The following is an 18,259-nucleotide window of genomic DNA, read 5'->3' as shown; positions in this document are numbered from 1 at the left end:
ATGTGTTTTATCTTAAAAAACCCCATGGAATCAAGGTTCTCAGAAGGCATATTTTGCTACTGTAATTTACCAGTGAAATTAGATGTGTAGTTGTCATCATCAACCCGAATTCTCCAGTTCTTTGTTTAGCTTGTTTTATTAAAATTCATCTCTCATTTTACGCTGATAAATTTGCTTGCATTAATTGCAATTACAGTAGCTTTTACTGGCAATGAAAACTACTTTGTCTAGGCTGGTGCATCTGAACTGAACCCACAGCAGGCTTGCAGATGGTTCTGGAGTATGCCATGTCCTGCAGTCCCATTAAAGACCTGATCTTTCTGATCTTGTGTCATTAAAAAAAGAAATCTAAAATTAGTCATTGTTCATGCATTTAGGTGATAATGTTTCTTGAAATTAGCTACAGCCATAAGCTTTATCACCGTGAAATCTCGGGAAAGGACGTTCTGTTCCCCTGTCAGTGGATTTGGGATCATCTCCTGAAACTGCCGACACCAGTCTTGGCACAGGCTGCAGAATTTCACATATTGTAACCCAGATGAATTACCCTGTACTTGTGCTTTGTTACAACGTGCAAACAGATCTGAGTCACTCAGGAAGAAAGATTTACCATGGCCAGGTTTTTCCACATCATTGCACGAAGCGCTCCTCCGACCTGGCCCGGAGCGCTGTTGGGGCGCGCGGTGCATGCCAAGGTGCCGCTGCTCGCTGGCCACCGCTGCTGGCTGGCCAAAGGCGACCTGCCCGGCCAGGGTGGCCTGGCCATCGCGGCTGGAGGACAGCGTGCCTGGCGTGCCTGAGCGGGCAGGCAGCCCCGAGCCCAGAGCGCGCTTCCTGTCTGTCCACGGAGAAGGCAGCTCCGTGCCTGCCTTCTGCAGAGCTGCTTCCAAGGTGTTCGTTCCGAGGGGAATGTCAGGATTGCTCTGAGGAATAATGGTAGTTGTTTCTGTCCCCCAGCTCCTCCTAATAGCTTGTGCAAATTATGCGATCTTTTGCACATCCTGTTGGAATGCATGTTCTCAGGCTCTTTTCCTCCTGTGGCCTGTGGATTTTACTGTAGTGTGCTTATGATTCTGATTTTGGGGTGACTGGGCGCGGGTAAGAAAGTCCATAAATCCTTGGAGCGTGTGCAGTAATTAAAGCTCTTCTCTTTACAGGTTTTGCTGTGGTATATTTTGTCATTATGAGATGTCGTCTACCAGTGCTTCATTTGTGCAAATTAAATTTGATGACTTGCAGTTTTTTGAGAACTGCGGTGGAGGGAGTTTTGGGAGTGTCTACCGAGCCCGATGGATTTCTCAGGACAAGGAGGTGGCAGTAAAGAAGCTGCTCAAAATAGAAAAAGAGGTAAAAGTTTACTTTTCATTCACTTTGTCTGCTGTGGTAACAAGAGCAAAAATTCTGTTATGTGTTTTCCATCCTCTAGGTAATGCCAGCAAACCACCTTGGGAATTTTTTGTAATTACAGAACTCCATAATCGATGATGTTACAGTAAAGACCTAACGAGCAGTCCAAGCTGAGGGGGCTGATTTAAAGCACTGGTGTTTAACCCTTCACTGTTGTCTCCCACTTTTCCTGTTTTGCAATTCTCCTCTGCCTGGCCCTGAGGAGGAGGAGAGCTGGCTGCAGCTGTGGAGCTACTAATTTCTCCTTGATACCTCTGGCATGTTGCTAGATAGGAAGAGGCAGTGTTCCTGTCATTACCTGATTCCATCTTGTCCTCTTGACGTCTGCTCTGTGGTTCACATCCGTATGTTGACTACGGGCTTAGAGTTGACTCTTCCCTGCCTGCTGAAGATTTTGATCTAGAGCTCCACTAGCTCCTAGTTAGTCACAGCCACACAGTCATAGCTTGGTCTTGCAGTGAGGTAGTTTTAACCCTAACTGTTCTCCCAGTCACCTTCCCTTGGGATGTCTTGTGACCCAGAAGGGCAGATGGGTCCTTGGCAATCCTGGGGGAAAAGGCAGAATTAACTAAGTGCACTTTTTCCAGCTCAGGCTTTTTTTTATTTTTAAAATATTTTAAAATTTGCCTTAAAATCCTTTTGACTCCTTGGTTTTGTACAGTTTCAGCAGAGATATGGTATATGTGGTCCTCACAGTGCTCTAGTCTGCCTGCTGGTCAGCACCACTGATAGAGCAGTGAGCAGCCCCAGAGTAGTGATGGACAGCAGAGTTACTGGACTGCTGTTCCATCATGACTGTATGTAACTCGTAGCCAATATCCTCAGACTGTTGTAGGAAGACACAAGCTGGAGGACAGCAGAGCAGTGCTAGGCATAATAGACTTAGTAAATAATCAGACACCAAAGTTCATCCACTGCTGCTGCAGCAGCCAAGCTGCCATGATTGTGTCATGCTTAGTGATGTGGTAAGCATATTTGATCACAATTAAGCACATTGCTGTCTAAAATAGTGTAAAAGGATCTCACGATTTTTCTAGAACAATGGAAGATTTATACATTCTGTCCAATATCAGTTTGTGCTGTTCTCTTTATTTCTACTGTTTGTTAATATCAAGATACATGAAAAGTAAAATTTGTGCTATGCAGTATCAGTAATGTGCTCCTTAAAAAATGACCTGGCTGTCAGATCTCAGTCAGGGTCAGTGAAATACCTTTACAGAAGTTGTGTGTTTCTGAAGGGGTTGCACCTGTATCTGTGCTAGACATGTTGTTATGTACTTAAAGCATTTTTTGAAAGTAAATTTTAAAACAATATTGCTAATCTTGTGATGGCATAAAACTTAATGGAACAGGAAAGAATGGAGAAAGGAAAATCCTGCATATTACTTGATGCAGTTGGACCATTCAACAAAAGTATATTTTTAAGATGGCGCAACACAAAGTTCAGCTTGGAGTAGCAAGGAAAACAGGTTGTACAGTAGGAAAAGGAAGCCATATGCCAGAAAGAGTTTATTGTAATTTAAGGGTTTATTTAGGGATTAATGAAGAATTGCAACTCAGTAAGAGCTCATATCATGGTGCTGGTAGGCAAATTAGGTTAATTGTTTTGTGTATGCAAATCAGGATCAAGTAATTTTTAGCAACCAGGCATGCTTTATCTTGGTATGAAGCACTGGGAAAATTGTTGTTAGGCGTATGTGGTTCTGTTGTGTTTAAGAGTGTGAATGAACTGTAAGGGCAGCTCAAGGGAATCTGCAAAACACAAATGGAAAGTTAGAGAAAGTGGGGATGTCAAGAGGGGATCATGAATATCATCCATCAGGATGAGTTGACGGAAGGAGAGCAAGTGCCTTCCATCACAAATTTGTTTCTTTTTCTTCAGACTGATTATAACTTGCAACTTAAACTAAACAAGACAGTTTATGGGAGCAGCTTGGTATGGGCACTTTCAAGAGAAGGTTTTCTGGGAAGGCAGCAGAGAGGCAAGTGGTGATGACTTATTTAAGTCTGACAAGCTTTGGCAGAACTTTTCTGTCAACAGCCTTAGAGAATTAAAAAGTAAGAGCTTAAATACAAAAATTGCATTTTCATATGGAGAAAATGAAGGGATAGTTTAATTTAGTGCAAAAAGTGTTTGCAAGAGCTAGTGCTTGGAATTTGCAGCCAGAAAAATTAGAATGGAAAGAAAAGCACAAATGATCAGGCGTGAGGATGAGTAACACTTGGCATAGACTACAAATGAAAGGACTGAAGATGGAGGATCCTTTTCATCTGTCTTCTCATTTAGATGTCTTTTTAGACAATTGTTTTTGTCAAGTTGTTGAGCTCACCACAGGAACATTTTGCTGAAGTATAGTGGCCTGTGCTGTACCAGAGACCTGCTTGATGGCTGAAAGGTCTTCAGACCCTAGTGGTTGTCACGTGTGTACATATGTAGCATCTTCATCTGTAGTGATGACAATAATGAGTGTGACTGAACTGCACTGAAAGTCATGGGGAGTTCATGACTCTTCTGATATCAATACAAACGAAACTTGCTGTAACTCTTGTGTATCTGTGTTTAGTGGATACTTGGATGCATTTAGTCCAGAAAACTTTATTCTGTGCATTTGGGCTGTGCTCTTAGGCACTCTTGGGGATGGTCCTGTGTGGGGCTGAGAGCTGGATTTAGTGATCTTTGTGGGTCCCTTCCAGCTGGGCATAATCTGGGATTCTACTATTTCTAGTTTATTTGGAAGGAAGTGTCCTTTTATCTCCATGACTGCATGTCTTGTATTTCTGTTAACTGCTGCCAGCAATCCATAACAACTGATTAGAGGGAAAACATAGGAGAGTTGTGAAAAACTTGCTCAGAGGCATTTCGTGCTAGACAAGTCCAAGGGAACAAGCCAAGTCAATGGAGCTATGGTATCATTCTGCAAATATGTTCTATCTGTGTGTCATTTTATTAAACAAGCCAATCACAACCAACAAAAATCGTGGAAGTTCTATATTAGCCAAGGGGCTAACAAGTTCTAACATGTTCAGAGCAATTTTTGTTCCAGCATAACATATTAGAATATGTGCTTAGAAAAACTTAAAAGTATTTGAAAGAGTGTTGCTCAGACAGATTGCTTTGAAACTCTGAAATGTGAGAAATACCTCTGCAAGGCATTAACTTTTTATAGACAGGCAGTAAAATGCAACTTTATGAGAAGAGATGTGTGTTTATGTGAAAAAATACACCTAAACAGATTTGCTAGGAAAAAAATTATATGACCTTGATTAGAATATCAGATGTGAAACTGAGTAAGAATTGTGCCAATTAAGTACAACATAGAAATGTGGCCTGAATTATTAAATAGCAGCAAAAACAAAAATTAAGTTGCCATTTTACTATCTAGTACAACCATTATAGTGGTTTTGGGTTTAAAGTAGGAAACAGGAATTCCTAGTGAATTGTCTTACAGAAAATTAGGCTATCAGCATGATATTTATGGTGCATAGGGCAGAGTAGAAGTACCTCCTGTAGCAGGATCTGTCCTTTTGCCTTAAGTGATAATTGTGTCCACTCATTGAAGAAAATTGCACATCTACTACTCTGGAAGTTGTCTGGTACATTTATGAGGGATTTATATGAATTATTAGATAAACCTGTGATTTGGCTCCCACTGAAATGAATGGGAGAGGCTGGGGCCAGGGGCCTTATTCTGCAAATTGCTAGCAGTTCTTTTGATTCCATTATCTCGAGCAGATAACTGCTGGACTGAAGTGTTACAAATGTTGTTTTATGCCTTGCCACCTTAGGTTTTCACTGAAGAGCACTCACCTCCTTTGATTGCCCATCTCTGAAGTTCACCTGTTATTCACCTTGTCATTGCTTTTGAGGGCTGTGCTTCTGGTGGTAGTTTGTTGGCAGCTGGTGTGTGGAGTGTGGTATTTCACCAGGAGGTTTATTACTGCTGGAATTTCACCTGGAGTTTGAAATTAGTTTTGATACTACAGGTCTTTGAAAGTACACCATGGTCCATGAGCTGTCTCCATGCTATTGATGGGCAGCAGTATTGCTTCAGCCACTACAACCAGGGTACTTGGGTACAGGATCACTTGATTTCATGCAGTACACCTGTTCTTGGACTCCTTCAAAATGCTGGCACTGGTCTGTGCAAACTGCAGGAGAGTGGTGAAAAAAAACCCAGTAAAATGTAATTGTAATCTTACTGTAATTGTAATCTTAAGTATTTCTGGTCAACTAACAGAACTAACTTGTGGCTAGAAGTTGTTAAATTGAGCAGGATTAACTATGCATGCTTTGTTCAGTCACGTCTGTAATGCATTTGAGTTTTATGAGGCTCAAAAATAAATACATGCTTTCTCTAGTTTTGATACTGTATTGCCTGGAGTCTGACTATCATGGAAGTTAATTTTATATTGTCAGGGTTTCTTGTATGTCATACATGTGTTGTAAGCTTTAGGGGATATTTTAATGCTTCATAAAAATTTTCATATGCAGCTTGTTCACTTTTTTGATTTTTATGATCCACTTCTGGAAAGGACTGTCCAGAAGACATAGATGGTGCTTGTACCTTCTGAAGGGGATGAGTTAAGTATAATCACATGGATGTCACTGGACTTACCTCATTCATGTTTGTAGTGCTAAAAGAGAGCATGTGATAATTTTGATGTGGGTCATGAGAGCAAGGACTGGCAATGATTTGCAAGAGTAACAAGGGAAAAACAACAGAGTAAAATAAAGCAAAATAAAACAAACTGAAATTGATACTTTAGTCCTGACAGGACTAAAAATAGTAGATGTTCTTTTTCTTTGTAGTTTGTAGCTGATATGGGTACTCCAGTGCCAGCCTTGAATGACTCTCCACACTGGGTCCTGGCTGTAATGAAGGGCAATTTCGATGCTCTATTAATATTTTATTAGCTCTTTCTAGGAGTTTCTACTCCCTTACCTCTCTCAGGTCTGAGTCAGCAGGTATTGAGAGTGATGAACTGTGAGAGAGGGCTTAGAGTGTGTGCTGTATGAAGGTATGCAGGGTGTAGGAGTGGAATATGTGAACTTTCCAGGGATATCTGCACCTATACTGAAAAATTACAGAGTTCACAGTAAATGGTCTCATGGGAGCCCATACAGCCCCATATTCATTCAAAGAAAAACAATCACAGAATCAGTTAGATTGGATGAGACCTCTGAAATCATCAAGTCCAACCTATGACCTAACACCACCTTGTCAATTAGACTGTGGCATTGACTGCCACATCTGGTCTTTCCTGAAATACCTCCAGGAGTGGTGACTCTACCACCTCCCTGGCCAGCCCATTACAATGCTCAGTCACCCTTACTTTGAAAAACTTCTTCCTGATATCCAGCCTAAACCTTGCCTGGTGCAGTTTAAGTGTCTGTCCTCTTGTGCTTTTGCTAATTGCTGCGAGAAGAGACTGACCCTTACATGGCTACAACCTCCGTTCAGATTTACTGCTATGTGGTGTTAGCTGCTAAAAGGACATAAAACTGTGTTTATTATACCAGAGGAGTGTCTTAAAATGTCTTAGTTTTTGTTTTACAGAATGGTTATATTGCAAGGTTTTCTGTTGGTTTTTTTTTTTTGTATATTTTGGTAAAGGAATTGGCTTAGAGCACTCCTCTTGGTGCTGACTAGGGTATTCTCAAAAGGTATCAAGAGGATACTTAGAAGCCTTTATAGACTGAAAGCTGTCAAAATTGCTTCAGATGCTCCAGCTGCTGTGTAATCTGTATCTTGCAGAATAAATCATTTTGGATAGGACAGACTTCTGCAGTGAATCTGACTGATTCTTTATTTGCCTTATTCTTGGCTTTCATTCAATGGGTAATTTTATGGAGGATTTTATTTTGCAAATGAATGTCATATTTCCAGGAATTAAAAAGGTCACTGCATGAGATTTTCTTAGTGGATGCTTTGGATAAGACTGTGTTGTGTCATGGCATGTTGGTCTTGCAACCAAAATATTGTCCAAACCCCATATTTGGGGGACACCAGTATAATGAAACCTGCCAGAATACAATTATTCTTGCCGAGAACAGGCTTTGGTTTCATTTTGTCAGTTATAATAAACTTCATTCCTGTGTCTCTCCCTCCTAAAACAATCCTGGAAACACAGGAATCCAGACGTAGGAAAGTACTTGTCTGTATTTTTTTGCATTTTATTGTAGTGTATCTTTTTACTCGTGTATTTAAACATTTTTGTACAAAGTTTTTCATTAAATGAGTAACAACTTGAGTTGCTTCATATAAATAATGAGTATTTGTAGTACAAATTGTGTGGCTTACTGGATTTTTTTTACCAACTTAATCTGAGATTCTTGCTTGTACTAGCTTGTATATGCACTTTTTTTTTAAATCAAGCCAGTTGTGGGGTTAATTTGATATGAACATCAGCTTCAGTGAAGCTGTTTTGTCAGGGCCCACACTGGCAGTATGTGACTTCAAAAGTTATTTTGAATCAGTTGAGACATAATAACTGCCAGTGGTGTAAACCACTCGATTTTGTACTAAAATTGTAAAGGGACAAGTGTACATGTCCTCTTGACTGATGGCCAGTCCTGAGTAGTTGCTATGTAAACAAATTTGATTAACAGGTAAATTATTAAGCTAAGATGCACCAGATATGTCTGTTGCTTCCTTTTGCTTGTCTTTTGAATTGCTTTAAACTTTTTAAGTGAGAAGTGAAATTACCTTGCATGTTCTGTTCATTAGGAATATAGGTACAGCTTCCTTAACTTGGTTGAGTCACAGGAAATTACTGTGTGCCTGATCCCTGGGTTAGGAATATGTCTGTGAGGTCTGATCATTTTTATCTCAGTTATCTTCAATTTCAGTGGTTTGTTTTCTTTTTTTTTTTCAGAAGGTGCGACATCTGCAAGTGAACAAGTTTTTATGCTTGTTTTCAGTAAATTGTGATTAAATGTTGTTTAGGATAGGGAAAAAAATCTCAGATTCTTGGAAAACACTCTCTCTTATCCTCTTTGCTATCCACAGCATGCAGACTGTTAAGATATTATTAAATATTCTTTACTTTCATAATTAGTTTAATTCCATTGCATATAGTCTTAACTATTACGTCAATTGCAGGTTTTTGTTTGACAGTGGGCTGCTTACATTGCTCACATTTCCAATAGATACTTAGTTACTTAGTTGCAATTAAGGGTATTTTTCCTAGGGTGGTTTGCTTTGTTTGTTTCTTTATTTTGGGCTTTTTTTGTGTGTTGTTTTTTTTTTTCTTTTCTTTTTTACATGTTATTTTTAATTTTTCTCTAGATCTATTCTTCTTTTTCGGTCTTCTTTTTACATGGACTCGGTTGTTTTTTTTAATTTGGAGGAGAGGTTGTGTTATTTATTTTTTTATGCCAGCAACCCTTGACATGATATGGCAGTTCTTTTGTTTCCCCTCCCACGACTTTTTCTGACCCTGAGCTTCTGTTGAAGTGATTAACTGCAAAATGGTATTTTTGGATGTTTAAGCTGTCCTGAAGTTTTGCTGTGGAAATCTCATGGATACAGAAATTCTTTTTTCTCAAAGTGTTGTTTTAGACTGTTGCAGGCTCAGGCAATTGAAGTTTGGTTCAAGTTAGACTTGTGTAGACATATATTTAACTACATAGTTTTCTTAAAACAAGGTTACAAGTAGAAAATCACAGTGGCAGGTGAGTGGTAACTTGAGAGATAAGTGATTGCATGTTTGAGTGTTATGTGCTTTGAGGGACAGCTGACAATTTAAATGTCCGTGACCCACATTGAAATTTGTTGGTGTTGCAATTCCTGGAGATCCTAATTAAATAAATTGCACTCACTGCAGCATAGGGAGTGAGAAGTTGTTTCTGATAAGCCCAGAGTAGCTCTTGAGGTGCCTGGAAGTATTGTTTAAATCTGACACAGTTTCTAGGTTGTTGCACGCCTGTGTGATGGTTCAGATGAAGTCAGAGACCTGGGCTGGAGTTGATGTCATCTGAGCCTGGGACCATTAATCTCCTGGAGACCACTTTCCACAGGAATATTCAAAGCTGAGCATGGGGGCTGCAGTCTCTGGCTGGGTTCCCCAAAATACCTGCCACACACATGGTGGCAATGGAATTTTGAACAATGTGTTTTGTGCTTTTAAAAGGGCAATAAAACGCTCTATAGAACTAGAGAGGCACTACTTTACTTCCTTTTTTTTGTTTGTTTTTTTGTTTTTCTAGTCCTTAATTTTAAACTGGCTGCATGTGACTTGTGTAAGGGTCTGGGGCATAAGATTTCACTGAAAACAGAGTTGAAGGAAAAAGAAAATATATCCTAACTTGAATGCAAGCATCAAAATCAGACTTTTTAATTGTAATGACACAACTAAGACTTGTAAAAGTTATTTCAAATTTACCTATTTCCACTTACTAAGGTGCTGATAGAAGAAGTTTCCTTTTTAAGAGGACAATATAAGCAGTCACAGGGAAACATTCAGATATGTTTATGTTAGCTGGGGGCTGCAGAGGAGCCCAGACAACAGCTTCAGCATTAACTCTCTCTCTTATACTCAGTTAATTGTACTAGCACACCAGGGAGATGAGGCCAGCAAGGGCAAACAGAGCTGCACTTCTGATCCAACTGCCTCTAAACTGCCCTGTTCCTCTTAAATGTTTCATCTGTTGCAGTTCAGCTACTGAGGAAGAATCCTATTTGCAAATACATGTTTGTTTGTTAGACTAATGTTTACAGAATCTACATTCTGCATAATTTCTATTTAAGAAAGCTCCACAGGGAAACTGTACAGGAGGGGCCCTCTATGGGTGCACCTCCTTGGTAGAATAGAGCCTGGTCCTTGGATGTCATTGAAGGGGAGCAGTGGCACACACCTACCCACTTATCTTCTGCCTCTGGTTGCTTATTTATTTTACTCCAAAACTCCGGAAAATTGAGGTTCCTTGTGGCTCAATGGTGGAGGCAAGAGAGGAAAAAATTGTGTTGTGATATACACAACTGACCAAATAGCTGTGGGTTTTGTGTATTGGGCACCTGATTTACCAGTAGCCATGTCAAAAATAAGCTTAGCTTGTAAAATCCCTTGAGCTGTTGTAGGAGAAGTGAGGAAGCTCTTGGTAGACACCAGAAGATGAGATGCAGTTGCTTGTACCAAGTTACTGTTGGCAGGTGGGAAAACCAAAAGACAGGGACGCAGGCTGGGCGGGTGGCAGCCTTTCAGTGAAAGCTGAGTCACTCTGCAAATCATTATCTGGCAGAGGCAGAATAGGAGAGATGAGTGGGTAGTTCTGGAAACTTGTTAAAATCAACTAGTTGCTGTGAGCAACTCAAGCGAATGAGTGACATTTTCCAAGAGGTTATCTTTTCCTCTTGGAAGAACTGTACAGCTGAGAAAGTGTTGTGCATGCCTATGTGAAATTAGAGGGGGGGAAGTGCAGAAATCACTTCTTGTCTAATCTTTTAACAACTCTAATTTTAGTAATGTTAGATGCATTTGAGGCAAACCTTTCAAATGTGAAGGCTTATAAATAGTGATTGGTGGGTTTCCATTTTTGTGAGCTGCATACTTTTAATCTCCTAAACCAAGGAGGAGGCTTTTCTGCTCATAACTTTTGGGTTCTCGGTTGTTTATGTATTTGTACCAAAGTCTTTATTGTAAAGTCATCTCTCCAAGCCAGTGTCTCATCTGTCCTGTGCAGAAGCTGGCAGTAATGTGCTTTCTGGCACTGTGTTCCAAGTGGTTTACTCTGTTCATATAGGAGACTGATGCCCTGTAAGTGCTATGATTCTGGAAGGAGTCCTGCAATTTTTCACTGACTGGGAGTAATGCTCAGTCCTCCTAGGATCAACAGGCATTCTGTTTTTACTTAATAAATTTGAAACCTGCAGTACGAAATCTCCTGCCTTTTCACGAGTATGACTCTGTGCTATCCTGTGAGAAGTGGGATGTTCGCTGCGTGTTACAGCTGTTAGTGAGATGAATGTGAAGTAACAGCACTAACAGGGTGCCTGACACTCAAGAAATTCAGGGTGAGTGATACTTGATTCTGTAGCAACATTGACATCAGCTGTTAGCTCTGGTGACATGGACATTGCCTTGAAACTGTGACCTGAGTTCCCTTTTTGAGAAACTAAGAACCTGCAAACCCACTTCAAAGACCAGGGCAGCTGCTTTGTTTGTCTTTCAAAAACCTGTGTTTCTGCCTTTTTGCTTGGTCAATGTTTAGAACCATTGAAAAAGTAAATGTGACATGGGGACTGAGATCCTGCAGCTAGAGCTCCTTTATAATTACATATTCAACCACAACCACACAAAGGAAAATGAGAGTCCCTTTTCCTTTATGTACCATATTTCAGTTTTCCCTCTAGCTTTAAATTGGCGTTTTGGGCTATATTCGCTTGAGCCACTGAAGAGCTTATCAGAAAAGGAGGGAAACAGAGGGAGGGAAAGAAAGATAGATTTCCAAATGACAAGCGTTTGAATAGTCGAAGTTCAATCCCTAAAACAAAAAGTGGAATCTTTTTTTTTCTAAATAATGTGCTTTACAGTCTCACCTCTCATCTTGAGAAACATAAAAGAGCAAGTAAAAGAGATGACCCAAATCACAGAGTCCTTTGAAAGAAGAAATTCAGCTGTTTTGAACACTTACAATCAAAGGAAGTGGTTTCCCTAATTACATGAACTATGTGAAAGCTCTCAGAATAGCTCTTCCACCCCAGGATTCCTTGCACTTTAGAAGTTTGCATAAAAGCTCACATGGAGAATCAGATGCAAAGTGTTTGATTCAAATTTTATTAGGCAGAAGTGAGCATACATTCCTGTCTCTGGGTTTGACAGCTGCTTGGGTTTGGACCACAAGCCTGGGTTTGATGGATTTCAGTCCTATACTTAAATCTTTCACTCTTCAGGTTCTCTGGTGAGACACCCCTATCGAGAAAAGTAGAATTGAAAAAATGGAGAAAGGATAGAGGGATTTCTTTGTGAGCTTTCAGTTGAGGATTCTTCACCCTGATTAGGCTGTTCATTGTTGTGAAGACCCCTCTGTGTACGCAGCTTTTATGAAGAATTTTGCTTCCTCACATTTTAAAGAAACTGTGTATCTTAAAATATTCATTTGGAAGAACTGCAATCTGAATTCTACAACTTTTAGTATTATTTTAGCACCACCATTTACTTCAATCCATCAAAATTCTGAGTTCAGTAGAGACTTTGAACAAAAAAGCAATATTTTCAAAAGACTAATACACCTTGTGGTTTCTTTTTGTACATACACAATAATAAAGGTATGTTAGTCTAAACTAAACAGTGAGGACACATGAAAAGATGCAGGACACTTCTAAAGGCTTAAGATCTCTGGTGCTGCCCCTGAGGATACAGTATGGACTAATTAATGGCTTAAATATTTGAAAATAATATTTGCAAGATTTGCAGTAGTATGCAAGACCATCACACTTGCTCTGCACAATAGAGACCTCAGAATGGTCTCATTCTCCCCTCAGAGCTAACTACAGTAATTATATCCAGATTTGGTAAACACAGAGATAATTGATAAAATTTGCCTTGAGGAGAGATATAAATACTCTTCTAAGTGCAACAATTCAGACTCAAGAAGGAAAAAAGGCAGGAGGGTTATGAGAGCCTTCTGCATATATGGAGTTGGCCAAACCCTCTTTGCAGTAACACTGTGTGCCAGTCATGAGATACTGCTAACTCATCTTGAAGAGAAGGAGGAATGTTTCTCTTAAGTCCTTTATTTCCTGCCAGTATTGTTTTGGTTTTTTATTTCCTCTCTTCCCAGGCAGAAGGAAGGACTTCACCTGGAATAAGAGAATTGTCTCCTAGAAATAAACACCCTCAGGTGGCCAGTGGTGTTGCAAGTGTGCAGCACAGCAGCAGGACGTGTAGAAAGGGAAGAGAAATATTGCATAGCCATATAGCTGTGACAGGGTGGAAGAGAGTTCTTGCTGTGTATTCTAGAGAACTCTGTCTCAGGCAGCAAAGCTTTACTGGAGGATGATTTTGCTTGGTTGAAGAAGAAAGTAATTCCAGCCTTGCTTACATGAAGGTAGCATGGAAAATTACATCTGCTTGTGTGTCTGATCCTTGATAGGAGTCAATTTCTTAGGCAATGGTTTGGGTATGTCTGGCACTTGAAAATGAGAAGCTGTGGTATATGGGATGCTGTTATTCTTCCGTGGCAATTTGGATGTATTTTTTTCCACCGAAACATCACGGACATCCTGGGCCCTGGATCCAGCTTGTGAGTTCAGTTCATTGTACTGAACTTTGCTAATCTAATCCGTGTCATGCTTGGAGCATAAGTCAGCCAGTAGCTGTGCAAAGACTACGGGCACTGCTGAAATAGGAAAAGATGCAAATTCTCTCACCTGCACTCAGATTCAGGTTGAAATTGTCATTAGCTGCATCATGATGCCTTCTCTTCAGCTCTTTAGGTACAGCCCAGAAGAGAGGCTTTATTGTACTCTGCACATGAAAGTCCTGAAAGTTCCTGTGCTCCCATATGTGTACAATTCCTAGTTCCTCTTGGCTGTTTCATTTACTGCAGGTCCTTGGCAAGCACAGTGCAGAGTGATGGAAGAAGCAGTGCAGGTCAGTGGTTTTGTAACCACAGAATAGATGATCTCAATTTTGTTACTGACCTTATAAATGTTATTCATTCCCCATTAGGTATGTGTGATGTTCCTCTCATATTAGTAAGTATAGACACAGGTAGCAGTTACGGTACCTCTGGTTGTTCCGACATAATTTGGGGAAGGAAATGGCTGAAGATACTGTTGTTTCTTTGGAGAAGAGCAATGACAAAACAGACTTTTGACTTAATTTGATAGTCCTGTAGTGGTACAAGACCCCTGTGAGTTCTCTGCTCTTTGTAGGTCTGCAAGACTCAAAGCAACTTCCTTTGTAGGTCAGTCTGTAATCATTCTCGCTCTTCTAGATGGGTTCTTCTGGATTTCCGCTTTCTGCAGAGTTCAGATACTGGTATTCAAGTTATTAACTTCAAAAATGTGTTTTGAGGCTGACCATTCTTATTCCTATATAACAAGGACTATAAATGAAATCACTGTTATTGCCCTATCTATGTAAGCCGAGAGCTATAAAGACGCTTAGATAAGATAGGGAGTTCTGTGTACAAGAAATTCGTCACAGAGAAGTAAGGGAAAAGCTGAAGTTACATGTCAGAAATACATAATAGAGTAATAATGATAAATGTGGATTTATGACACAAAAAGAATTTTTAAAATAGTGCTAATTTTCCTCCAAGGTTTTAATTTTAGCCATTGTTTTACTTGAATATTTTTAGTTCTAATGGAAAAATGATTGAGCTATCATAAAGGCAGCATGAAGAAACCCAAGAGAAAAGAAACACTGGGTCCATGTTTCATAAAGATAAAAGCTTAAAATTTGATACCTTTTGTCTGGTTTTATTTTTTGACCATTGCTACACAATAGAAGTAGCATTTGAACTAAGTTTATAAGTAAAATACAGTTTTCATTGTGAAGAAGAGTGATTTTTCTGAAAAGCAGGTAGAATTCACCAAGATTCATGCTGGATTTTTTTGACAGTTTCACATAAAACCATGATGCGTGTCATTCAGAAAATGATTTCTTGAAAACCTCAGATTTGTGAGGTTGTGCCTCTCAATCCATGGAGGGCTCATCCACTTCAGCAGAGTGCCAACATCTGTGGTTGGCAACTGCTTTCCTTTCTTTTTATGCCTGCTTGTCACAGCTGTTTTGAAAGCTTTTTTAAGTTAGGTGGATTCCAGGTAGGGAACTATTCATACCTTTTCTGCAGGAGCAGCTCAGTTTTGAGTGACAGCTGGGGATAGCCTTATGTAGAGCTCTAGCAGCCCATGTTGAAAACAAAACCTTGTGGTTTGCTGTTACAAGCAGGTGACACATCCTGTGAAGTGTTTTTTTCTTAAGGGTGAGCTCAGCCTGCCTGGTTGAGCAACATTTTCTGGAATTATAACATTCACTAGGATTCCAATAAGAGGGATTCCCATCAAGTGTTGTCCTTGTCATTAGCTATAGTAGGTTTATCTATTCTAAGACAGGCTTTAAGTGAGTGTTCAAGAACATGATGTTTTTTTCCCCCTGTGGTTAAATTACAGTTTTCATGATTAAGATGGAAAAATACTTCATTGTAAAGATCACATCTGCTTTAGAGGAGTGGATCAGGATGCATAAGTACAGCTGTTGCTGTCTCTGTTGAAGTCTTTGCTAAAATCCACTGTATAATGAGATTTGACTTGTTCTATGTTATCTTATCCAGGTTCCCTACAAATGCCTTGCAGACCTCAGAAAAATCACTCCTTGAAAGGGGATTCATTTTGCATATCACTTTTATACCAAAATGCCTTTCCATCAGGGTGCTCATGAAACCTACAATGACTTTAATCTCACAAATAATTTCCTTGGATATTCTTCCATTTGTTGGGTCTGGTTGCACATTAGCCATGATATCTTCTCACCTGAGGAGTATGCCAGGAGTTAGAAAGTTTCAAGTTTTGTTACTCTGTTGCATTTTAGGAATGTTGACGATTTTGTTACTGTTCTCTATAATCAACAAAAGTGATTACGAGTAACTTGGAAAATTTCCCAACATTGAAAAGAGAAATGATGATTGCTGAAAATAAACAGCTCTGTGGGAGCTTAGGTGTTTCAGCCCTGCTGTTTAGTTCACTCATCTATTGCTTCTACTCAACTGCTGATATTGCTTTGCAGCTGGAGGCACCTTAGTACTCCAAATCTGACTGAATTAAAAATTACAAATATTGTGGATGTTGCTCATTTCTAAATTCTTACACCGGTACAAATACATAGTTATGCAAGTTTTGAATGGTTTTTACTTTATATGAATAACAGCAGTGAAATCCAAACTAAACTTGTTCTTGGAAGATCTGCCTTTATCAGATATCCTCATATTAAATGCTCATACAATCTCATGCTGTATGCTGCAAAATGTAACAGTCCTGTGGGTGTATTTCTATTTGAAATCTGTCTGAAAAATGAGTTATTTTTCCATAATCTTAGTTTCAGGTTTTTGTTTGTTTGTTTGGATTTTTTTTTGTAAATGGCAGCGTGAATGTAATATAGAATTTTTTCAAGCTTACTAACCATTCTGTAAAGATTTTCCACAGAAAGTGCCTCTGCTTAGTTCCATCAGTCTGTTAGCAGCCTCCTCTCTCAAAGACAGCAAGTTTTTAACCCTCCTCATGAGGAAAACCAACACCATGATCCTGCAATTTCTTGGTTAGTGCTGTGTGGGCTCCACGTGGTCCTTGTTCTGAGCTGATGGAAGTCGGAGGGAGGACTGAGCCAGTTAGGTTGACCTCACTCCCTCTTACTGCACAAGGCAGAGGGTCTGTTGCCACATCACAAGGACAAAGCCCCTGTGATTTTTAATGGGACCAGCCTGCTTTTCATGGGCTAAGCAAGCCTTTGCAGTGTTTTGACAGGCATGTTCTGAATTTGCTAGCTAGTACTTTTAATCCCCTAGCATTCAAATTATCTATAATGTACCAAGTTCTGTGCAAAGATTGCTATAAGGAACTATAGTAGAGTATAAAACTCAGTTTTCTTTTCAAATGGTCAAAATCCAGTGCATTTTACTACTAACAAATCCTATGGTGTTGCATGATGCAAATTAACTATTTTGTAGTAAATTTCATATGATGTGGTGAGCCTAGAACAGAATGCAATACATTCATGTCTAGATTCCTTATCTGTGGTACATTATGATAGTTTAATGAAAGTTATTTGTCTTGGTAATGGGCTTTTTCTTTCTCCAAGATTATAACCTTAGAGTCAATACAAGGTATTTAAAGTGTGTGTTTCTATCACGGTATCTCCAAAAATGAGATTTATTTTTTTTTGTGATATCCACCAGTGTATTCAAAATAATGGTAAAATAATTATATAGTAATGAGAATTTATTAGTTTCCTGTACATTTCTGCTTTTAGTCTCTGGGATTTGTAACAGTGTAGGACATAATTTTGATGCAAATTAGATGCTTTGAAAGTTTTGCTTAATCAAAATGCTTCAAAGTACAAATTTTGTACATCATTGTAGATGTATTTCTGAGAATTTAATTCTGTTACTTACAGAAATGCTGGTGACATCAATCTGAGAATGCAGTTTAACTCTTTTCTGTGTGGTTTAAGAGGATACTGTTTCTTATTACAGCCTGAATATAGAGGCTGTGTTGTAAGACATAAATGCTGACAGTTCTAACATGTAAATGGCTTATAGAGACCAGCTTTTTTTTGGGATAAATTATCATCTAAATGAATAATAGAAAAGAAGGCCAAGCTCACACAGCTTTAAGTGCCATGCGACCATCATTTTAAAACTATGATTGCCTATGGGAAGAGATGGTAAGGTGTATGCTGGGAGCGTGCCCATTGAAGCACTTGGTGACTGCTTATTTCAGGTAAAAAAAATCTCACTGAGGATTCTTTGGCTTTGTCATGTTCGTGTGATTTTCTTCTTGCATTGTTAGCATTAAAGACAACTTAATAGGTTTAACAAAAATTCTCTGAATTGGACAGTCGGTATCCTTTGCTTGTTGTTTAGGGCCCCCAAAGCACAAAATTCTTGTTCACCTAAAGAAACTGGTATTATACAAGGTGTCATCCTTTATGGTGTCATGGACACCAGTAAATTCAGGAAAGAATTCATGAGACACTGGAAATGGACATAGACTGGATATATTTCTGAGCAGGAGTCTAGAAATAAAGGTGTGGGATTTACATGTGTTAGCATTCTGTATCTTTTGTGTATGTGGTTGCCACTAAAAAACATCAGCTGGTCTCTTCCAGCTGCCCTTGTATTAGACTGTAA

At 39.3% G+C, this 18,259-nt stretch overlaps 1 protein-coding gene across 2 annotated transcripts in view; it reads left to right on the top strand.

The window, feature by feature from the left end:
• The first annotated feature begins 1,170 nt into the window (after positions 1–1,170).
• Positions 1,171–18,259, top strand: part of MAP3K20 (mitogen-activated protein kinase kinase kinase 20) — an 83,137-nt gene continuing 66,048 nt past the window's right edge. Inside the window, exon 1 of one of the 2 annotated variants that reach the window (XM_062498202.1) lies at positions 1,171–1,347. In XM_062498202.1, the coding sequence (XP_062354186.1) occupies positions 1,189–1,347 (159 nt within the window). In that variant the 5' untranslated portion in view covers positions 1,171–1,188. The remainder of the gene's footprint in view (positions 1,348–18,259) is intronic. The other variant, XM_062498204.1, reaches the window with a different exon arrangement.

The sequence above is a fragment of the Cinclus cinclus genome, chromosome 9 (genome assembly GCF_963662255.1).
Source record: "Cinclus cinclus chromosome 9, bCinCin1.1, whole genome shotgun sequence".
In the NCBI taxonomy this organism is placed as follows: Eukaryota; Metazoa; Chordata; class Aves; order Passeriformes; family Cinclidae; genus Cinclus; species Cinclus cinclus.
This window is presented reverse-complemented; position numbering and strand designations above follow the sequence as displayed.